Source organism: Cetorhinus maximus, chromosome 6 (assembly GCF_964194155.1).
Source record: "Cetorhinus maximus chromosome 6, sCetMax3.hap1.1, whole genome shotgun sequence".
NCBI lineage: Eukaryota > Metazoa > Chordata > Chondrichthyes > Lamniformes > Cetorhinidae > Cetorhinus > Cetorhinus maximus.
The window spans coordinates 98004278-98029436 of record NC_135884.1 but is presented as its reverse complement, the minus strand read 5'-3'; the positions used below and the strand labels follow the sequence as shown (position 1 = coordinate 98029436).

The 25159-nt window shown below is 41.7% G+C and overlaps 1 protein-coding gene across 2 annotated transcripts in view; it reads right to left on the bottom strand.

The window, feature by feature from the left end:
* Positions 1-25159, bottom strand: part of fhod1 (formin homology 2 domain containing 1) — a 343619-nt gene that overhangs the window by 8135 nt on the left and 310325 nt on the right. For both annotated transcript variants that reach the window (XM_078544152.1, XM_078544153.1), the window contains one exon: positions 5553-5706. In XM_078544152.1, coding sequence (XP_078400278.1) covers positions 5553-5706 — 154 coding nt within the window. The remainder of the gene's footprint in view (positions 1-5552; positions 5707-25159) is intronic.

The following is a 25159-nucleotide window of genomic DNA, read 5'->3' as shown; positions in this document are numbered from 1 at the left end:
AGGGGCAGCTGGACTCAGTGCCAGAAAAGATTCAATGACCTTGTGAAACCGGCAAGGGTGAGCATGGCATCAGTATGAGCAAGATATGTCCAGTGTGGGTCAGACGTGAAAAGCGAATGCAGCAGGTGTGCCAGATTCTCAGCTCATCCATAGCTGCATGTCCGCACAGGCGCACAGCGGTCTGGATCCATGCCGTGGATCATTCCAACCAGTTATTAGGTGTGAAGCAAAAATTTGAGGAAGCTGGAAATCTGTAAGAAAAACAGAGAATGCTAGTAGAAGTCAGCAGGCCTGGCATCATCCGTGAAGAGGGAAACAAAGGGACACATTTCCAGTGCAGATGACATCTTCAGAGCTCTGAAGAAGAGTCATACGTGCTCGAAAGGTTAACTCTGCTTTTCCCTCCATAGGTGATGCCAGACCTGCTGACTTCTACCAGCAATCTCTGCGTTCAAAGCAGTTATTATTTTGGATGGTGATTGGTTGGCACGTTGACATTTTGACACCCGAGCATAGGCTTTAGCCAGCCATCCGCTCATGTGGTAATGGCGCTGAGACATGATATGTGACTAGTTGAGTTTGCCAATGCCAAATCCATGTCAACTCTTATCAAGAGAAGCGAGCCAAGAACACCCGCAAGCGCTCCTGCACGGGTGGAGGAATAGCAAGGCTAAAGATCCTCACCTGATTTGAGGAACAAGTGCTGTCCCTTGTAGACAACGAGAGTTCAAGGAGTGTGGGCAGTGGCGAGATTGGAGGGAGGGCTGGATCTGGCGAGATGGCAAAAATATCATACTGGGTGATAAGATAAAATAGTCAGTGTGGTTTAAAGGTGTAATGGATAAGTGCACGGTGTTTTGTGCTGGGATTGCACACTTGGGACCCTGGACAATTGTCATCATGAGCGGATTCACATCTTTGTTCATTGATATTCTGGGCAGAATTTTCCATGCCCGCTGGTGTCAGGTGTCATGATGGGCATGAGTGGACAATATGGCGGGAAGGCCAAAAATCGGTTTCACAACGTCGTGAAACCAGTTTGCAATCATCCGCTCATCAAGGGCAGGCCACGTTTCCTGCCACCGCACATCGAGAACTTCATTGTAATATATCTGCAAATCATTATAAGCCCAGCCCAATGGAATCATTCCCCCACGCTGGATCATCAGGGCACATTGGTGTGATTGCATGCTGACGTGTTTCACAACTGAACATAAGCGACATACACCTGGTGAGCTGCACTTCGCTCGGGACTTTGCCTACCTTGCTTTGGGCAGCACCCATGGTTATCAGTGCCAGGCTTCGCAGGCAGCTCCACATCACTTTTAGTGGGGCTCATGGGCAGGTCTTTGCTTACAAGACCAGCCGTAAGGCAGGGGTGGCATTTCAATGGCTGCGGGGCTAGGGCTTGCTTGGGGAAGGGGGATAAGTGGCCTCAGGCAAGGGAAGAGGCTGCAGGGCTGGGGCATTAGTGGGGGAAGGAGGTATCCCGGGGTGTGTGTCAGGGCACACGTTGATCTGTGCCAGTGGCCTTAAGATGGTGAGGGCTGAGGGCACAGTCTCCAGAGGAGATGAGATCAGATGGAGATGTGAGGGTTTGTGTGAGAGAGTGAGTCCCTTGAGCTGGCAGTGAGTGAGATGCCAGTGAATGTGTGATGTGCTTGTGAGTTTGAGAGTTCAGAGCGATAAACTGGTTGCCTTACCCTAGCAGCACAGATGAGATTATTCATCCTCTTTCTGCACTGGATGGTGAACCTCTTCTGGGCAACATTGACACTGACAACCTCTGCCACCACCTCCCAAGCCGGATTGGTGAGACTGCGGCCAGAGCGGGGATAGAGGATATTGTGGCGGGCTCCAACAGTGTCCAGAAGATGTCCCAGGCATGCATCACTGAATCCGGTGGGGCTGCAGTCTTCTTGCCTTTCAGGACCATGTCTTCTATGCAGCAGTCCTGGGCTGGAGAGGTGTGCGCGTGGCTGCACTTTAAATATGGCGCCCAGCATGAAGAAGTGGCGAGATGATGGCATGGTGGGTGAATCAGCGTGTTTCCCAGGAATGCATGATTAATGAGGTGAGATTGGGACGATACAGCGTGAAACCCCACCATTGCGGCCAGCGGGTAAAACGTCCTTTTCCTGCCCACTACCGCACATAGAACAAATCTGGGACAATTCCGCCCTTTGTTTCTGTGGAGTTAATTAATGCATGTCTGGCCATGAGGAGATGTACAGGAGTCAAGAGTTAGACATCACGCATTTAGAAATATGTTAATCAATGACCACCCCCCAGAATGAATTATGTTCGTTACAGGAGAAATCTCTTAGCGTTGCCTCCATCGGAGACCTCACCAACCTCATTTCTCCTACTTCGAGGGACCCTGGGATGGTGCGCTGTCACATCCTCTCTTGGCACCCAGTACTATCACAGATATTGGCACTTCAGCAGGGTGCAGTGCATCGGACATGGGACATGTATGCACTGGTGAGGACACTTCACAATCGCAAGTGCAGCTGCTGGAGAGTGGTGGAGCAGGCCTCAGGCAGTCAGAGGAGTGCACAGGGTGATCCAGAGTCTGAATTTGAGTCAGATGATGAGCTACTGGAGTTGTCCGTAAGGCGGCAGATGCTGTATGTGCAGCGCGAGGTCCGTGAAGATACGGCTGATATACCAGAGAGGCTGTGTGTTCTAGCCCGGACTGTTGAGGTGTCCATCCGGATCATAAGTGCTGTGATCACCCACTCTTCAGATCGCCAAGCTTCCACCATGGACAGACTGGTGACTGTCCTGGAGGGGCAAACTGAGCATATTGGGATGCGACTGTCCTCGTTCTGACCTCGCCATCACCGTGGCTCTGAGCTCAGGCCCAAGGCAACAGGGAATTGTGAGCTTGGTTGCCCACCCAGCTCCTGAAACCTCTCCGGCTGGTAGGGAGGACCAACCGGCCCTTGTGGCAGGGAATGAGCAGCTGCAACCTCTATCTGAGAGTTCCTCTCATGGTGCTAGTGAGAGGGCAGCATCTCCTCCATCCATCAGCCACAGGAGTCGACCATTGCAGCGGCAACAGAAGACTTGCATGCATCTGCGCAAGAGTCTCCTGAAGTGGCCGGCACCTCAAAGCCTAAGCCATACAGAGGACGCCCGCCAATGTCATCCAGGACAAAGGGGTTGGCAGATCAGACGCCTCTCTCCAGTGCAGCCACAAGCGAGGGGGGGAATACTGTGCCAGAGCATATGTCAACGTTTTTGTCCATATTCACAGTAGTCATGAGGAGGGGCACATGGGTGAGAACTAGCATTGACAATGTGCATTGTTTGTAAATCCTGCTCATTAAACTCCAAAGTCACATTTCCTCATCCTTGCGTTATTTTCCATAGCTGCAAGATGTTTGACTAGTGTCTGTAGGTGAAGGTAGGATTTCCAAATTTGAGGGAGGGCTGAAGCACATCTACATTCCTGTGGGTCAGTGGAAAAGTTGCTCATTCTAAGTGTGAAATGGAGGTATCTAATTCCCCACATATGTGTGACGTTGGTGTATTGCAAGATTCTACACAAATTGCTGTTGTATTAAGGGGAATCCTTAGTGTCACAGCCATCTGCCCACTCGCAGCCAGGGACACCCACCACGACGTCGCTGGTTTCCCTTGCCTCATCCTCGCCATCGTCCTCAGATGACTGGTCCCCTTCTGATCTCTCATCATCCTCCAAAGTATCTCCTCTTTGTATAGCTATGCTGTGGAGGACACATCAGACCACGACCATCAGGGAGACCCCTGAGGGACAGTACTGCAATGTACCTCCTGATCGGTCCAGGCATCTGAAACACTTTTTCAGAAGGCGGATTATTTGCTCCACAATGGCCCTGGTGCTGGCCTGACTCTTACTAAACTGTCTCTCTCCCTCTGATCTGGGAACCCTCACAGGTGTCATAAGCCATCTCTTCGGAGGATAACCCCTATCTCCCAAAAGCCAACTGCCAGTGAAAACTGCTGGTATTTGCGAATTTCTCAGTATATAAGCATCATGGCTGCTGGCTGGATATCTGGCACAAACTTGCATGACCCGCCATTTGTGGTTGCAGACCAGCTGAACATTGATTGAGTGGAAACCCTTTCTGTTTATGAACACACAGAGCTGTCCCGCAGGAGCCTTGATGGCTACGTGGGAGCAATCGATGGCTCCTTGCACCCTGAGGAAACCAGCAATTTCTGCAAATCCTCAGTTGTTCTCCATCTGGCTTTGCACATCAATGGTGACAGTAATGCAATTTCCAGTCCTCCGGAACATTGCATCAGTGAATACCTCGATGCAGTGGTATGCAGCTGGCCGGGTTTGCCCTGCCAGGTCCCCGGTTGCTGCCTGGAAGGAGCTTGCAGCGAAAAGGTTGAGCACCACTGTAATCTTCAGGGTGACAGTCATCGGTGGCCACCAAGGCAGTTTGATGCAATCTCTTCAGTCAGCATTTCACAAAGGGATGTGACAGCTCCCCTTGAGACCTTCAGTCTTTGGCACTGGGTTTCAATCATTTCAAGGTAGCTGGCGCGCTGCCTGTACACCCTCGGTGCAGCGTAATGTCTTCAGTGCCTGCGTGGAGGATCTCCAGGCTCTGCCTCAGCATCAGGACCTGGCGCTCGTCTGTCCCCATCCTGAGGAGCCACTGCCTCCAGGGCATCCCCTATGACCTCTGACCCTTCTCCTCCTCCTTTTCCTCCTAATCCTCCTCTCCTCCTTACTGAAGATTGTGCCTCCTACTGAGAGCACAATCTCCATCTGTGTTGGAGAGTTTACAGCACTCACCCCTGGCTGATGGAGAGAATGAAGGCTTAAGGAGACCCCTCCCAATGAGGAGAGAGTCCTTCTAAGGATAGAGAATTCAAAATTCTGCAAGGCCCAGTCAAATGAGCACTCCCTGCAACCAGAGCTTTCTGAACTGCAAGGCTGAGACTCTACTTTCAGCTGCAGTTTAAAAACCCACCCTAACAAGCCTGCCCTTAGAAAAACAAGGTTCACACCACACGTAATTCTGATCTCGCCTTCTGCCCACATTACTACACTCTGATTGCTTGTTAATGCTTCAATAGGCATTTAAATGGACATCTAAATATGGGTGGTCTCCTGTCCTTTTGACCCGCCCACACATGGTACGATTAGAAACCAGCATGATGACATCAGCAACGGCGCCCAACATCATCACGCCATACAATACACTCTGCGAGGCGGGAAACACTCCCGTTCATGGAGTGTAAAATTCGCGCCTTAGTGTGGATCTAAATTCTACAGCTGTGAATCCCATAGGATTTTTACTTAAAAGAACCCAATAAGATGTAATCGAACAGTGCTAAATCTGGAAATAAACTCTGATGAATGTTGCCTCAGGACAGAAAGTTGGGGAGAATTTCACCAATATTCACACTTTAAACTGGTCAGCTAACTTGTGTTGGATTTATATAGTCCCAAGATGTACAGAATGCTAAAATACTCTGGCTGGACACACTGAAAAAAGCAGCATGGACTGATCCACTCCCAATAAAAAGAGAGAAATAAAGCTCACATCTATTGCCTCTGCTCCTTCGGGTCTGTGGCTCTGGTACAGTCAAAATATTTTTCATGTTCTCGTGCTCTTCATCTGCTTGTAGTTGGTGATCTGGTGTTTCAGGAGCTGGGCTGCTTTCAGTACTACCAGCTGCAGTAGAGAATTTTGCTGTCTGCAAAATTTGCAAAGAGAAACATGGCTCAGTTAAACAATTAACTTGCTGAGTTTGAACATAAAATGGGTTTGTTTCTGCTCATCAAGGTCAAAATGCTTTCGCCTCTTCCTGACATCCAAAATTACAGTAAATTAATGGCAAATATTATATACATTTCATACCAAATATAAATATTGATGCTTTGAGACCCCATGGCCTTAAGTGGATATAATGCGCAATGTTACTTGCCTCTTCATTGATAAGTTATTCACCATAAGCAGTTACTTTAAGTTTGGACAGTACATTATGAATGCACTAACATACATGCATCTTAATTGCTTATTTTAGTGTTTTCACATTGCTTTTGGAGGGAAATACCTGACACTCAACATGTTCAGCCAATGCAAACCAGTAACTGGCATAGCCAATATGGAATGCTTAACTATGTAGCTGAAACAGTAGACTACAAGTCAAAAGAGATTGTGATCAAATCACAGTATTCTGGTCAGACTGGTGTCCTGTTCTGATCGCCAAGTCACAAGGGAAACACTTGAGTCTTGGAGACAGTGCAAAGAAGGCTGCTCATATGCCAGAAGAACTGTAGACTCTTTGGCCTTAAAAGGAGGCATTTTGCAGTGATCTTAGTAATTTTTAAGAGAGCTAGTAGTATGTAAAACTAAACCTAAATTGCAAGATTTGGAGCAGGGAGCACAGGTTCAAACTAACAAAGGGAAATTTAACACACACACAATTATTGCGTGGATGGAGTAGTGGAGGTAAAAACCTGACAACTCTTCAAAGTCAATTGGATAATGCAACAGACATAAAGATCTTTCTGGATGGATGTGCCAAGACAGACCAAATGGCCTCACTCATCCACAAGTACTTTGTGAATACTGAAAATTGAAACCTAATCTCCTCTGGGCTTTTCCCTCATCAAACAACCAAAGTCCACACATCATGTTTTAATTCACTGGTCTGTTTTTTTTTCTATAAACAAAGTTATTCAATGATGAGACTATGTCAGTCTGTTTTAATGTTGACAAATTTCCAGTAAAATGACACTGTCACTGTTTTCCTTGGATGACAATGCCCTTTTAACCTGACAGACTGCACTTTTACTAACTGCAGTTTGGCTGCATTTGGTGCAAGGAGAATGGAATAACCCCTTAACTATTGGAATGAATTGTTCCCCACCACCCCACTCCCTGAGAATGGGAGATTGGGTCAGACAATCAGTGCTACAATTAGGTCAACCTTTTTCTGACTTGTGCTTCTTGCAGATGGTCTCTTATATATATGTTCCCTCAGTTTGGAAGAATTCAACATGTTTATTGTATATCTAATGTTTTGCAAGCATTTGCATCCCTGATATGGGATTAACCAAAGGCTGGGTGTGCAGTGGCATATGTCTTTGAAATAACTGAAGGTAAGAGTAGTTCAAAAATAATCTTGTATTGAACTAAACTCAGCCATTTGGTCTTTTCAAACAAACAAACAAAAACTCTCTTTTCGGTCAGTCTGACCTTACTAGAATAACCCAGCTTAAGTGCCAAATGTTAAAACAGAGTTGGACATTTTGCTATTTGGTATCTAATCAAAATAGGAATCAGACATGGCATATGTTCTTCAGCTTTATAGCCAGAAATCCCTTGAGTGCAGCAAGAAAAGTTCAAATTCTGTGCTTGTCACCCTGACCTACACACTCATCAGAGACCCAATAGTTCTTGTTGAATTTTTTCTGGTTATAAAATTAAAATAGTTCGAATGCCAAACTCAATTCAAATTAAACATTTGAGTTGAAAGTCACAATCATTTTTTTTTTATCTGAGTGCAGTTGCATAATAATGCACAGGATGAGAAGAAAAAGCAGATATTTCCTAGCCAGATGAAGGGTTAAGTTTGGGGAGGGTTGATCAATCAGACCATGAGTTGAGAGCTCCAGAGAAAGTTTCAGCCAGCTCCACATCAATTAGGGAGGGAAAAACACATAATGAATTATATAACCAAATTGCTGGTCGATCTGCTTGCCTCAGTTTGTAACCCATCAACTTAGTTTGTTGACCACGTTATTCGCTGGATTGTAATGCTCCCGCAAACAATGAAGGAGACTTGTAATCAGCTATGTGCTTGTAATTGAAGAGGTTTGCTATCGCTTTGTAAGGTTCCTTGAGATTTGATCAATTGTTTGTGCATTTCTCTCACATATAACAACACTAGAATTGGGTAGGCACTGATAGCCTAGAGATAGGAATTCTTTTAAGTTTTATAATTTGTAAACATATGGATAATGCTTACATAAAATGGAATCTGATGGAAATGTTGCTTGAGCGAGTAATTTTGAGCAAGTTTGACAGACTACAGTATTGTACCCAATCTTGTGTGTGAACAGCTGCAGTATTCTTTCAAAGAAAGAAAACATAGCTAATCCTGGCATACAGCAAAAATTTAAACATTTTTTTTGGTCCCTACTTTAGCAAAGTGTTATGATATGTCAGGTGGTATTTGCAAGGCTGACCAAATCCACAAGGGAAACTAGGCCACGCTATCACAACGATTTTGCAATTTGTATTTATTATGAGAAAGCTTGTGCACTGAAGTCAGAAGTAATGAGTCCACTACCACCTTTAGAGATTTTTAAAGATTAAATTAAAACATTTATTAACAAAAGAAGGACAAACTTAAACACACACAAGATTATAGTTACACATTTATAACAGTTCCCAAAATCCCTGCTTAACCAGACTCCTAACTACACACCCCATTTAAGGCAAAAGTCCAAATAGATTCCAAATTTATAAAGTCATCCAGCAATATTACCACAAGCACCCAATGGTCAATGGACTTCCAAAGGCTTTTAACACAACTTTGGTTACTGGAACAGCAAACATTTGCGGGGTGCCTAGAGGCTTTTGCCCCAAGTCTCTTTCACACAGTCACCTTTCCAGATCTCACATGGCCACACCTCACACAGCCTTCCATCTTTCTTTAAATATATTTTTCTATTCTTGATCTGTAAGTCCCATTGTTTCCACTTGTCTTTAGAAGTTATTTTTCCCAGAATATAAAAATCTTTCATGTTATCATTATGGCCAGCACTTTTGGAAAAAATAAACATAATACCTTTGCCTCATTTATCTTGCCAGTTGTAAACATCTTACCATGTCCCTTTGAAAAGCCAACCACCTCTCCTCTTATCTAAAAACGCAAATTTCTATTTTACTTAGTTTGCCATTAGCATTTCAAATACCTGCTTTTTATACTTAACTCCTTTGATGATTCAAACCTTGCAGTCTATCAGTCTGCAGTTTACTTAAATTATTCACACAGAAACCTGCACACACACAAACATAAGCCTGATTTAAAGTATCCCACAGTAATATCAGGGAAAATATGATAGTTCCATTACACCTCCATCTTTATGGAAAAATGAACTGTCATAATTCTAAAAGACGGTTTCATTTTCTCAACCCATTTTGCATTATTTACCATACTTATCTATATACACAAAACTATTACACTCCCAGGTACATGCATTGATATAACAATATATACAAATTCTTTGCATCAACAGAGGTCACTTCAGCCCAGTGTCCACGTTTCAAATGTCCAATTTCCTTCTGAACTTTAAACTCTTGACAATGCAACTGCAATTAAATTTTCTCGTCCAGCCACACGTATAATCTGTAAATTAAATGGTTGCAGTAATAAACTTCATCTGAACAGTCTTGCACTTTGGACTCGAAATTTGTCCAGAAATTTTAAAGGATGGTCGTCTGTATAAACAATTGTTTCTGAAGAATTGCTTGCAACATAAACCTTGAAATGCTGCAATGCTAACACCAGACCTAGTGTCTCTTTTTCAATGGTTGAGTATCTTTTCTGATGTACATTCAGCCTTCGTGGAAAATATCCTATTGGTTTTTCAATTCCTGTTTTACCTTCTGTAACAACACAGCACCAATACCCAGATCACTTGCAACAATTGGCAACTTAAACTGCTTGGCATAATTAGGTGCTGCTGACACTGGTGTAGCAGTGAACACAGTTTTTAAACTGTTGAATGCATTCTGACACTCCTGTATCCATTGAAATTTCTTGTTCTTTTTTAGTAGTTCAGTCAATGGAGCAACCACACTGCTAAAATGTCATACAAACTTCAGATAAAATCCATTCATACTTAGAAATCTCAAAACTTTTTGTTCTGCTGTAGGCACTCAGAAATTCACGATGGCTTTCACTTTCACATCTCGTGGGGCCACCTTACCACATCTAATGGTGTGGCCTAAATATGTAACTTGCGCTTTTGCAAACTTAGTCTGAGCCGGGTTCACCACCAAATTAGCTTCTTGCAGTCGATCAAACAGTTCTTTCGGATGTTGTAAATGTTCCTCCCACGTTTGACTGAAAACTACCAAGTTGTCAATATAAACAGCGCAATTGCTCAGTCCTGTGATTACTTTGTTTGCTGGTGCATTCTTCGTACTAAATGGCATAACTTTAAACTGATATAGTCCATCTGGCATTATAAAAGCTGATATCTCTTTTGTTCTTTCTGATAACAGTACTTGCCAATATCCTCACAGCAAGTCAACCTTTGTAAATTCTGATTGTCCCACTTTCTCAATACAATCTTCCAACCATGGAATAAGATATGAATCCGCTTTTGTCACTGCATTCACTTTTTGATAATCTACACACAGCCTTTGTGTCCCATCCGGTTTTGGCACCAGTGCAACAGGCGAACTCCAGTTACTGTATGATGTCATTTTGAAGCATGGATTTGATTTCTTTTTGTACTTGTGCTATTTTTACTGGATTTAATCTATAAAGGATGTTGCCTTATTGAAACTGAACCTCCCACATTTACATCATGTATAGCTAAATTTGTCCTCCCCAGCTTATCTCCACAAATAGCTTTAGGTGACTGCAAAAGCTTTTCCAAATCCCTTTGACACTTGTCTGGAAGGTAACTCAATATTAAAAATTTAAATTTTTAAATACCCCCCTCATTATCCTATTTTATTAGAGGAAAATCAATTTCAAAATCCTTCTTTTCTACCTCTTTCTCTTTATTTACCACTACTAATACCTTCAATTTGTTTATCCTCTCTATCAAAGTACTTTTAAAGCATATTTACATTACACACACTATGCTTCTATCTGGAGTATTTATTAAATAATTTACTTCACTCAGTCTCTTTTCAATCCAGTAAGACCCACTAAACCTTCCCTTTAATGGTTCACCTGACACTGGTAATAAAACTAACACCTTTTCCCCAGCAACGAAACTACGAGCTTTTGCCCTCTTCTGCATTTGTCTTCATCCCCTGCTGTGATATCTTTAAATGTTCCTTAGCTAACTCACATGTTCTGTTCAATCTTTCTCTGAATTTTGTCACATAATCCAGGAGAGTAGTTTCTGAACTCTGACCCACTAGTTTCTCCTGAATCAACTTAAGTGATCCTAATACTTCATGACCATAGACTAATTTAAAAGGACTAAATCCTGTCAATTTGTTAGGGGCATCTCTAATAGCAAATAATAAAAATGGAATCCCCTGATCCCAGTCCTGTGGATAGTCTTGACTGCAAGTCCTCATCATAGTTTTTAAAGTTTGATGCCATCTCTCTAAAGCACCTTGTAATTCAGGATGATAAGCTGTTTTATCCCCAGGCTGTTCATTACTTCCTTAAACAACTGTGGCATGAAATTTGAACACTGTCGGATTGTATTTCTTTGGTAACCCATTCCTTGTAAAATAAATTTGGTCAACTCCTCTACAATTTGCTTTGTTGTAATATTTCATAAAGGTATCACTTCCAGAAATCTTGTAGACACATCCATTATTGATTTCCACTTTTGGTCTTAGGGAGGACCCTACACAATCGATCAAGACCCTGGTAAAAGGTTCCTCAAATGCTTGAATCGGAATTAAAGATGCAGGGTTAATCACTGCTTGAGGTTTTCCTTTCACCTGACATGTGTGACATGATCTACAGAGTTTGACTACATCTTTATGCACTCCAGGCCAATAAAAATATTTTGTATTTTCGCCTGAGTTTTCCTAATTCCTAAATGTCCAGCTATTGGAATTTTATCAGCTAGTTGCAATATTTCATTTCTGCATCCAAATGGTATAATTATTTGATATACTACCGCCCACTTCTCATCTGCTGGAATATGAGGCGGCCTCCATTTCCTCATTAACGCATTATCTTAAGGTAATTACATTCTGGAATACATTCTGCCTCTGTTTCCGAATAAGCCATCTGATATAACTTCTTTATTCCTGGATCCTTCTGCTGTAATTCTACCAATTTCACTGAGCTCAACACTTCAGCTTCATTCTCTTCAACCTTCTTTTCCTGCACAATCTTTTCAAAGGCAGATCCAGCTAATTGGAGGTCAGCATCCTTCCCCTGACTTTTAGATTCCTCCTCTTCCTGTTTCAACCTGTGAGTTTGTGATCTTATTACTACACAATCTGGAAACAATCCAGGATGTTGCTTCTGCAACCTCTTTGTTGAATGCATTTCCACAGGCTGCTCGACTACAGTAGACATCACCAACATCTGTGACCCAGCTATATCATTACCTAAGATAAATTGAACCACTGCAATGGGCAATTTTTCCACTACTCCAACAATCACCTCACCTGTTTTCAATTTACTCTTAAATTTACCTTCCACAATGGAATAGGTTAGCATCTCCATGAATTCCACTTATTACCACTCTTTCCTGCAATACCCCCTCTGGACAACAAATAGCACTATCCCATAACATTAAGGACTGACTAGCCCCTGTGTCCTTTAAAATTTTAATATATTTGCCTACTCCACCCTGTACACATGGGAAGACTTTCCCTTCACATAAAAAATCTTTAAATATTTCTGTAACCTGCCCTTCAGAACTCCCTTGGGTAAATTGTGAACACATTTCCACTTCTTTACCTACCACTGATTCTTCCTACTTTATCTGTACACAAACCAGTGGTTTTTCTTGCCCCTGGATCTCAGAACCTACAGTACTCTTACTTCCAGAATTTTTCTGTGTTCCAATTACTGCAATAGGTTTTCCCTGTAACCTCCAACACATTGACTTTGTGCGCCCCAACTTATTACAATGAAAACATTTAAGTCTTCGAGTGTCACTCCCACCCTCAGCACCTTCCTTTGTGGTCTGAGAAGCTTCCTGAAAATTTCCCGACTGCTCCTTCTCTTTCCTGACTACCTGCCTTCCTGTCACCTTCCCATTTTCTACCCTTCTCTGATTTAAATGGGTTAAGGAAAAAAAAGTTTTGGTCTATGGACTAGCTCATAATCATCAGCTGCTTGCCTAGCCATGTTAACCCTCTGTTCTTCCACATGAGTTCTAACTAACGAAGGAATGGAACCTTTAAATTCTCCAAGAGCTGCAAATGTCATCTCTCCATTTAATGCCCATATCCACCAGTCAAAATTACTTTGTTTTGCTCTCTCAACTCAATATAAGTCTGTCTGGGCCGTTTCCTTACATTCTGAAATTTCTCCCTGAATACCTCAGGAACCAACTCATATGCACCCAAAACAGTCTTTTTTTACTGCCTCATAATCCACTGATCTTCTTCTGACAGCGATGCATACATCTCATGAGCTCTACCTACCAACCTAGACTATAAAAGTAATGTCCAGAATTCTTGTGGCCATTTCATTTGCTTAGTTAACTTCTCAAGCGAAATAAAGAACGCCTCTATATCCTTTTCCTCAAACTTCAGAAGAGCCTGCACAAAGTTAAACATCTCCCCGCTGGGTTTTAGGTTGAGAGCAGTTGTTTCCACATCAGAGGTTTCCTCAGCAGCTGAAGTCTCTTTTTTTAACTTCCAGCCTTTTAAGTTGATATTCTCTTTCTCTTTCCTTTTCTCTTTCCTCCATTGCTAATTCTTCTCTCTGAAGGTCAAGTTTTCTCATTTCCATTTCTCTTTGAAATGCTCTTTTTCATTTTCCCTCTCCTTTGCCTCCAGTTCAAGTTTTTTTTTTCATTTGCAACTGAAGTCTCACTACCTCCAGCTGTGACTCACTAATTTCAGGTATCCCTTCCAATTTCAAATGCTGCGCTATAACTTCAATTACGTCTGCTTTCTTTGCTTCTGTGGTTAATCCTAACTGCAACTTATCTGCCAATTCTGTTACCTGAGCCTTGGTTACTTTTTGCAAACCGATCAGGGTTACATTTTCCACTCCCAGAAAAGTCTTAGCAATTGTTAAAGCCATTTTTGCAGTCTAACCACTTTAAAATCCCTCAACACCAATTCCTGAGTTCAATGTTCTTCTCGTACTCATAGACTTGAGATGTACCAACTCCAAGCCAATCAAGGAATTTTAAAAATCCCACAAAGAGCCCTCAATTTTGTTATGATATGGCAGGTGGTATTTGTCAGGCTGAACAAATCCACAAGGGAAACTTGGCCACGCTATCACAACGATTTTGCAATTTGTATTTATTATGAGAAGGCTTGTGCACTGAAATCAGAAGTAATGAGTCCACCGCCACTTTCAGAGATTTTTAAAGATTAAATTAAAATATTTATTAACAAAAGAACAACAAACTTAAACACACACAAGATTACAGGTACATATTTATAGCAGTTCCAAAAACCCCTACTTAGCCTAGTTAGACTCCTAACTACACAACCCCTTTAAAGCAACAGTCCAAATAGATTCCAAATTTATAAAGTCATCCAGCAGTTTTACCACAAGTAACCACTGGACAATGGACTACCAAAGGCTTTTAACACAACTTTTTTTTGCAGAGTGGCTAGAGGCTTTTTCGCAAGTCTCTTTCACATAGTCACCTTTCCAGATCTCTCACGGCCACATGTCATACAGCCTTTCATCCTTCTTTAAATATATTTATCCCTTTTTGATCTGTAAATCCCATTGTCTTTAGAAGTTACTTTCCCCAGAATATAAAAATCTTTCATGTTATCATTATGGCCAAGACTTTTGGGAAAAATAAACATAATAACTTTGCTTTATTTATCTTGCCAGTTGTTAATATCTTACCATGTCCCTTTGAAAAACCTCTCCACTTTTCTAAAAATGCAAATTCCATTTTACTTAGCTTGTTCAGTAGCACTTCAGCTACCTGTTTTTTATACTTAATCCCTTTGATGATTCAAACCTTGCAGTCTAACAGTCTGCAGTTTTCTTAAATTATTCACACCCACAGAAACCTACACACCCGCAAACATAAGCCTGCTTTAAAGTATCCCACAGTAATATCAAGAAAAATATGATAGTTCTGTTACACAGGTAGAAACCATGCCTCTAGTTTTAGTGCAACAAATCTTTTTCCAATAAGTCAAAATAGTTTTCTAAGTTTAAAAGTTACTTTGTGGACTGGGAGATGGAAAGATCTTGCAAATTGAGAAACCTAAATGTGTAAACCCCATTGTTTCCACGTGTCTTTAGAAGTTACTTTCCCCAGAATATAAAAATCTTTCATGTTATCATTATGGCCAGGACTTTTGGGAAAAATAAACGTAATAACTTTGCTTTATTTATCTTGCCAGTTGTTAACATCTTACCATGTCCCTTTGAAAAACCTCTCCACTTTTCCAAAGCCAAGGTTAGTTGATTGTTAATGTCAATGGTAACTCACTTAAGATGAATGTGTTACTGTCGCTGTTTGGTTTGGAATACCTGGACTGGCTGTATATCACACCAGCAAGATTAAGGAGAGAGAAAAATCAGATAAATCAAAAGGTAGTGACCAGGCAATGTCAAACTTGCTTTTAAAAGCCTGTTGATTATAGAGGTAGGGAAGATTGAAGGAGGTAAGGAGATGAAAATTTATAGGTTCCAAGAAAGAATACTGGACTATTCTGATTGCAACTGAGGATAAAGGAAACGGTTGGAGGATAGCATATGTGAAGCTTTGGAGAAACAAGTGAAGAAAGCTCAGAGAACTAATAAACAATACTATTAAATAGAGAAGCTTAGAAAGGCTGCAATGGAAGAGAGACAGATCAGAGTTATCTAATGACTTGCCTTCTCGTTCCCCAATCCAGAGGGTGGGAGAGAATTTGGAACAGTCTCCCTGAAAATTGAGGAATAATCATGTACTAGAATGTGGAATTTACAGAAAAAAAATCCTAAATTGTGACATGGGAAAAGAAATTTGCAAGAAAAAGGAAGTTCCAGTTTGTTAGAGTTTGTCAGTAATGGAGATATATGTGATGGTACCATTTGAGGTCAAAGGACTACCTTGAGGCTAGTTAGAGGTCATGACTTAAGAGTCATGACCTTTTTCCAGCTCATAATATATGTAACTGCTTCCACTACTTTCCAGAGCATACAGAAACAGCTTTCAGCAGTTACTACTACTTACTTAACTTCTGAATGATGTAGCAGTGGTTGCCATAGTATTGCTGTCACTTGCTGAAATTAAACATAATGAAAGTTTTTCAGTCCTTGATATTGGCAGCTGTGTCAACTCAAATTGGTTTTAGAAAACAAAAAAAGATTTCACTGAAAATTTGTTAGCTGAGGCAGGTTTCAAAAGTAAGCATAATAAATGAGTATTTGCACATCCACTGTTTTAATTAGATGGCCATACCGATACCGTTAATGCATTCAACTGGGAGGTAATTGCAATGCAATTTATGTGACTTCCTTATACTCTGTTCAAGTCACAAAATTAACCTTAATTTCTGTGGAAGACTTGGCACTGAGCATGGACACTTATCTGAAACTAATTTGCTCTGATCTTTTATGTTTATATTACAAAATAATGGGTGGACCTTGTTCATGTTGCTTAGGTTTCCAGTTGTTTCGTCTCAGTTCCCTCGGCTTCTCCTTGGTGCTATTCCAAGGAATAGTTCAGACATTCCACAGCAGTTCTATACCTAAACCGAAATTGGCACCCAGAGAGTTCAGAGGTTCGGTTTTGATGGTGTCTTGGGAGAAAGAAAAGCTTGGACTCCAGTCATGACATTGCAGGCTATGTTCGAATCACAGAATTTGTAATTATCACATGTTCCTATGGCATTAATTTGCCTTTCATTGAATTTTCAGTTACCAAGACATCATAATCTGATAAGGTAACCCTGGCCTCTCGAATATAAATTCAAGCCCTCAAGAGAGGAAATACAAGCCCATAATTCACCACTTAGAAGCTGGCTTTGATCTACAATGCCAAGCTACTATGCAGACCTCCACTGTGCACATCCAGAATGTCAGTGGTACTTGGGGGCTTTCAAAGATGACCTCATGCAGACCAGGAGGCCAATGCCCTTAGAAACAGAACACTACAGGTCAGCCTCCCGCATTGCACATTCATTCCTTTCAAATGCTGTTAGATTACAAACTTTCCGAGAACTCGTCAAGCATGTCCACCACAGTGACTCAATTAATTCCAGTTACTGATAGCTGAACTGACTTCTCCAAAATGGAAAAGATTCCTCAAGTGGTAAAGTCGATGCTAAACTTTTCCGCTTGAAACATAGTAGATAACAATAAATATTGTGGTATCTCTTTATTCTGAGCCTAGCTGGGCTACAAGCCAAATTATATCCATATAAAAAAACTCTTCCTTTGAAAATATCACTCATCCTGTTCTAAAATGATTTGCACTAATTTTACATTTCAAATCCCAGAGTTTGTGCATCTATATTACATACATCTGATCTCTTAGGCTTGTGCCTTCATCTTGACTGCAATACCTTGCTGAGATTCTTCCAGCACGTTTAGGTTTACTGTCTCAAGGATTAGCCTTGAAACATCCAGGGCTAGAAGAATTTCTACAACGCTCTGAAGACAGAAATAATGCAGGAGTTACTTAGGAGCTTTTAAACAATAGCCCACACTGTCCCTTCATGGATTTTTATTGTCACATAATGTAAGGAAATCAGATTCTTGGGATAAGGGGCATTGTCGATCTTAAACAGCTACTGAAAAGTTTCCATTTCCAAATAACCATATGGCAAATAACAATGAAGCCAAGTGAATGAACTGATCTCTCACATGTATGGAATACAGAATTTATTCCAACTGGACACCAATTCTGCAAATGGCAGCTCTGTCATTGCCTCATGGCAAATAAAAACAGAAAAAACTGCAAATACTCAGGAAGCATCTGTGGAGTGAGAATTGCAGTTAATGTTTCAGGTCAATGACCTTTCATCATTGACCTGAAATGCTACCTCTGTTTCTCTCTTTATAGCTTCTGCCAGACCAACTGAGTATGAAATCATAGACTGATTACAGCACAAGAGGGGACCATTTGGCTTGTTCTGTCCATGTTAGCTCTCTGCAGGAGCAACTCAGCTAGTCCCACACCCCCACCTTTTCCCCCTAGCCTCCTTTGGCTCTTTTGCCAATCACCTTAAATTGGTATTTTCTGGTTCTTGACCCTTCCGTCACCAATGGGAGCAATTCCTCCCTATCTACTCTGTCTAGATCCCTTGTGATTTTGAATGCCTCTATCAAATCTCCTCTCAACATTCTCCTTTCCAAGGAGACAGTCCCAACTTCTCCAATCTATCCATATAATTGAAGTCCCTCATCCTAGGAACCATTCTTGCAAATCTTTGCTGCACTTTCTCTAATGCCTTCACATTCTTCCTAAAGTGCAGTGCCCAGAATTGAACACAATATTCCAGTTGAATCTGAATCAGTGGTTTATAAAGGTTCATCATAACTTCCTTGCTTTTGTGCCCTATGCCCCTATTTAAAAAGCCCTGGATACAATATGCTTAACTCCTCCTCAACCAGCCCTGCCACCTTTAAAATTTTATGCACATATATCCTTAGGTCTCTCTGTCCCTGCATCTGCTTTATAATTGTATCCTTTATTTTATGTTTAGTTTCCTCATTCTTCCTACCAAAACGTATCACTTCACACTTCTTAATATCAATTTTCATCTGCCATATGTCCATCCGTTTGACCAGCCTGTACATGTCCATTTGATGTCAGTTCACAATACTTCCAAGTTTTGTCATCTGCAAGTTTTGAAACTGCATTCCATACACCCAAGTCTGGGTCATTAATATATATCAAGAAAAGCAGTGGTCCTCGTACCGATTTCCGGGAAACCCCACTCTATACCTGCCTCCAGCCCAAATCAGAAAGGGGCGCATGAGGAGACAGGTGGCTATGCGGAGTGAGGCGGAGACTGAGTGAGTAACAAATTAGGTTCACGTGGTAAGTCCGTTTCAGGTTTCAACTATAGATTAAGAATCAAGACCTGACATAGTACCAACCTTCAAGTGAGTTAGGTTAGTTCGTTATACAGAGAGCTGCATGGAGCGGCAGTTATTGTCAATCAACTGAAAGCAGTTGGTTCAAATGGTGTTAGTTACTATAGCAGGGAGCTAAACTAGCTAGTGACTCATTAGAGGTTCTATAAAAGAGAAAAGCCTTTCAACTGTATGATCAGTAAGGTGTGGGCGAAGAGACAGGAGACTATGCCGGAGTGAATGCGAATTAGGTTCACATGGGAATTCAGTGCGCGGGGGAAAGAGGTGTGGTATACATAGAAATGATTCTAAGTTAATCGAGTGAGTAATTAAATTAACTAAATAACATAAGTAACAATGGCAGGACAGGTGTTATGTTGTGGCTGTGGAACGAGGGAGCTTTTGGATGCCAAGTTGATTCATGACAAACACATCTGCAGAAAGTGTAAGCAGCTAGAGGGATTCTGGATCAGGATTATTGATCTGGAAGCTGAACTGCAGACACTGCGCAGCAACATAAGGGAGATGGGGAAATACCTGGACACTTTGTTCCAGAAGATGGTCACACCTCTTAGAATAGAGTTATCTATTTTGGTCAGTAGTGAGGGATAGGGGGATGTGACCGTGAGTGGGGCAGGTAATGGGACCAAGCAGACAGTAGTGCAGGAGCCTCAGACTTTGCAATTGTCAAACAGGTTTGAGATGCTCACAACCTGTGTGGACAAAAGCAAGGGCTGCAAGATGGATGAGCAGGCTGGCCATGGCATGGTACAAGAAGCTGTTCAAGTGGGAATAGAAAACAGGAATGTAGTGGTATAAGGGACAGTATAATGAGGGGGATTGACACTGTTCTCCACGGCAAAGAGCAAGAGTCCAGAAGGCTGTGTTGCCTGCCCAGTGCCAGGGTTCAGGACATCTGCTCAGGGCTGGAGAGGAACTTGCAATGGGAGGGGGAGGAGCCAATCGCCGTGGTCCATGTAGGTACCAATGACATAGGCAGGACAAGGAAGGAGGTTCTGCATAGTCAGTATGAGAAGCTAAGTACCAAATTAAGAAGCAGAATCTCAAAGGTAATAATCTCTGGATTATTACCTGAGCTGTATGCAAATTGGCATAGGGCAAATAAGATTAGAAAGATGAATGCATGACTCAAAGACTGGTAGAGGAGAAGCAGGATCTGGTTCATGGAGCACTGGCAGTAGTACTGGGGAAATTGGGGGCTGTATCGTTGGGACGGTCTACACCTGAACCATGCTGGAACATGTGTTCTTGCAAATCGCATAACTAGGGAAGTAGAGAGGGCTTTAAACTAAACAAAGAAGGGTGAAGGATCAAGCTTGGGTAGATGTGGCAAAACAAGGGGTAGATTCAAGGCAGGAGCCCATAATAGTAATATGGGAAATGAGAGTCATAGAATAGCAGGAATGGACAGAGAGATAAAACCTAGGAGTTCACCAATAGTCAAGACTAGATGTTACAAAGATAACAGAAAGACAAAACTAAAGGCTCTGTATCTGAATGCGTATAGCATTCATAACAAAGTAAATGAACTGATAGCGCACATTGAAGTAAATAAATGTGATCTGATAGCCATTACAGAGACATGGCTGCAGGATGACAGTGATTGGGTCCTGAATATTGAGGGGTATAGGATATTCAAGAAGAATAGGAAGCTCGGTAAAAGGGGAGGGGTAGCACTGCTGATCAAGGATGGCATTGGTGCAACAGTTAGAGATGATCTTGGTTCTGGAGATCAGAATGTAGAATTGGTTTGGGCGGAGATGAAGAACAGCAGGGGAAAGAATTCACGAGTGAGAGTGGTCTACAGGCCCTCTAACAATAACCATGATGTAAGACAAAGTATACAAGAAGAAATATTGGGTGCTTGTGATAAAGGGGCAGCAATAATGATGGGCGATTTTAATCTACATATAAACTCGGATCATCAGATTGGCAATAGTAGGCTGGATGAGGAGTTCATAGAATGCTTTTGAGTTAGTTTCCTTAGAGCAGCACATTCTGGAACCAACCAGAGAGCAGGTTATATTAGACTTGGTATTGTGTAATGTGACAGGATTAATTAATTACCTCAGAGTGAAGACACCCCTAGGTAGCAATGACCATAACATGGTTGAATTTTACATCCAGTTTGAAAAAAAGAGTGGGTCTAAGACTAGTATTTTAAACTTGAATAAGGGCAATTATGTCAGTATGAAAGCTGAGCTAGCTGAGGTGAAATGGAATACTAGGCTAGGGGATAGATCAACAGAGAAGCAGTGGAAGACATTTAAGGGGATATTTCAGAATACTCAGAATAAGTATACTATATTCTTCTACCATAAAGAAAAATTCTAAGGGGGTACCTAATATCCGTGGTTAACTAAAGAAGTTAAGGAAAGCATCAAACTTAAGGAAAAAGCATACAACTGCACAAAGATGATTGGTCAGAATATAAAGAACGGCAGAGAATGACTAAAGGGTTAATCAGGAGAAAGAAATTAGAGAATGAGAGGAAGCTAGCTAGAAATGTAAAAGCAGAGAAGCAAGATTTTCTACAGGTATTTAAGAAGGAAAAGAGTAAGTTAAGTGAATCTTGGTTCTCTAAAGGGTGACAGTGGGCAGTAAATAGTAGATAATAAGGAAATGGCAGATGAAATGAACTAATATTTTGCTTCAGTCTTCACAATAGAGGATGCAAAAAACATTCCAGTAATAGCTGTAAATCAGGAGGTGGAAGGGAGAGGGGAACTTGGTGAAATTACAATCACTAGGGAAGCAATGCTGAGTAAACTGATGGACCTGCAAGCTGACAAGTTTCTGGGTCGTAAAAGAGGTGGCTAGATGTGCTGGTGTTAATTTTACAAAATTCACTAGATTCTGGAAAGGTTCCATAAGGCTAGAAAGTAGCAAATATAACCTCTCTATTCAAGAAAGGAAGGAAGCAGAAAACAGGAAACTATAGGCCAGTTAGCTTGACGTCTGTGGGGGGAAGGTGTTAGAATCGATCATTAAAGAGGTTATGGCTGGGTAGAGAAACTCAAGGTAATCGCAAAGTCAGCATGGTTTTGTAAAAGGGAAATCAGGTTTAACCAATTTACTGGAGTTCTTTGAAGGAGTAACATGCGCTGTGGATAAAGGGGAACCTGTAGATGTGCTGTACTTGGATTTCCAGAAGGCATTTGATAAGGTGCCACATCAAAGGTTATTGTGGAAAATAAAAGTTCATGGTGTAGGGGTTAAATATTAACACGGATAGAAGATTGGCTGGCTGGCAGAAAACAGGGAGTATGCATAAATGAGTATTTTTTTGATTAGCAGGATGTGACGAGTGGAGTCCCGCAAGGGTCTATGATGGGGACTCAACCTTTTACAATTTATATCAATTACTTAGATGAGTGGAGTGAAGGCATGGTAGCTAAATTTGCAGATGGCACACGATAGATAGGAAAGTATGTTGGGAAGAAGACATAAGGAGGTTTCAGACAGAAATAGATAGGTTGAGTGAGTGGGCAAAAAACTGGCAGATGGAGTATAATGTAGGAAAATGTGAAGTTGTTCACTTTGGCAGGAAGAATAAAAAAGCAGATTATTACTTAAACGGAGAATGGCTGCAGAATTCCGAGCTGCAGAGGGATCTAGGAGTTTTGGTGCACGTGTCACAAAAAGTTAGTATGCAGGTACAGCAAGTAATTAAGGCGGCTAATGGAATGCCATCCTTTATTACAAGAGGATTTGAACATAAAAGTAAGGATGTTATGTTTCAGATATACAGGGCATTTGGTGAGGCCACATCTCAAATAGTGTGCGCAGATTTGGTCTCCTTATTTAAGGAAGGATGTAAATGCACTGGAGGCGGTTCAGAGGAGGTTTACTAGATTGATACCTGGAATGAGTTGGTTGTCTTATGAGGAAAGGTTAGACAGACTGGGCTTGTTTCCACTGAAGTTTAGAAGAGTGAAGGGTGACTTGACTGAAGGTCCTGAATGGTATTGACAAGGTGGATGTGGTAAGGACGTTTTCTCTTGTGGGTGAGTCCAGAACTAGGGGGCACTGTTTTAAAATTAGGGGTTGCCCTTTTAGGATAGATAAATTTTTTTCTCTGAGGGTTGTGTGACTCACTGTCTCCGAAGGCGGCGGAGGCGTGGTCATTGAATATTTTTAAAGCGACAGTTAGATTCTTGACCCATTTATGCATACTCTCTGTTTTCTGCCAGCCAGTCGATCTTCAATCCAATCGTCTATCTAGTAGCTAGATTCTTGTTAAGCAAAGAAATGAAAGGTTATCAGGGGTGGATGGGAATGTGGAATTCGAAACACAAACAGATCAGCCATGATCTTATTGAATAGTGGAGGCTCGAGGGGCTGAATGGCCTACTTCTGCTCCTATTTCATATGTTCGTAAAAGTACTCTTTTCTGCCATCCAGTCATTTGTATCCATGCTGCCACTGTCCCTTTTATTTCATGGGCTTCAACTTTGCATACATGCCTATTTTGTGACACTTTATCAAACGACTTTTGAAAACCCATGTACACCACATCAACTGCATTACCCTCATCAACCCTCTGTTATCTCATCAAGCCCTCAACCAAGTTAACTAAACACAGTTTGCCTTTAACAAATCCATGCTGGCTTTCTTAATTAATCCACACTTATCCAAGTAAGCATTAATTTTGTATTGTTTCTAAATCCTTTCCCACCACTGAGTTGCTGGGTTTACCCTTACACCCTTTTTTGGACAAGGGTATATCCTTTGCAGTGAAGCCCAACGCAAACTGGAGGAACAGCACCTCATCTTCCGACTAGGCACTTTACAGCCTTCCGGACTGAATATTGAATTCAACAACTTTAGATCTTGAACTCCTTCCCCCATCCCCACCCCCTTTCCGTTTCTTCCCTCTCCCTTTTGTTTTTTCCAATAATTTATATAGATTTTTCTTTTCCCACTTATTTCCATTATTTTTAAATCTATAACTGTAATGACCTGTCAGTCTTTCCACCCCACCCCCACTAGAGCTGTACCTTGAGTGTCCTGCCATCCATTCTTAATTAGCACATTCTCTTAGATAATATCACCACCTTTTACACGTCTTTGTTCCTTTGTCTGTGACATCTTTTGATTATCTGCTCCTATCACTGCTTGCTTGTCCCTACAACCACACCCCCCCACCCCCCCACAGCTTAAACCAGCTTATATTTCACCCCTCTCCTAACTTTACTAAGTTCTGCTGAAGGGTCATGAGGACTCGAAACGTCAACTCTTTTCTTCTCCGCCGATGCTGCCAGACCTGCTGAGTTTTTCCAGGTAATTCTGTTTTTGTTTTGGTTATCCTTTGCAATTGTTCAGTCTTCTGTCACCACCCCTGTATCTAAGGTGGATTGGAAGATTATGGCCAGCACCTTTGCAATTTCCACCCTTACTTCTCTCTGCATCCTTGCATGCATTTCATCTGGTCCTAACAACTTATCAACTTTAAACGGCTTGTTTATCAATTGTTAGCCCGGGCATCATCTCAATTACTTCCTCCTTCACAATGACTTTCACGGTATCTTCTTCCTTAGTAAAGACAGATGCATAGTACTCATTTAATATCGCAGCCTTGCTTTCTGCCTCCATGCATAAATATCCTTTTCTTGGTCCCTAATTGGCCCAGCTCCTCCTATTTAGTATATATATGCATATAGAAGACTTCTGAATTCCGTTTTATGTTAGCTGCTGGTCTCTTCTCATATTCTCTCTTTGCTTCTCCCATATTTTCTTTCATTTCTTCTCTGAAATTCTTATATTCAGCCTCATTCTCACTTACATTACCAATCTGACACCTACCATGTGCACATTTTTTCTGCTTCAATTTACTCTTTGTCCTTTAGTCATCCTAAGAGTCTGGCTTTGTTTGTCCTATCTTTCCCCCTTGTGGAAATGTATCTCGACAGTACCCATACCAGCTCCTCTTTAAAGGTAGCCCATCGTTTTGGTATAGCTTTGCCTGCCAATCTTCAGTTCGAATTTATCCAGGAGAGGTCCATACTCAACCCACTGAAATTGATCCACCTCCAACAAAGTAGCTTTACTCTAGATTGCTCCTTGTCCTTCTCCATAGATAACCTAAAACTCAGTGGGAATCGGGGGGAAAACTCTCCACTGCACAAAGATAGCTACGCTTATCAAAGGGCAATCATTTCAGTCCCAGAACATCACTGCAGGAGTTCCTCTGGGTAGTGCCCTAGGCCTAACCATCTTCAGTTGCTTC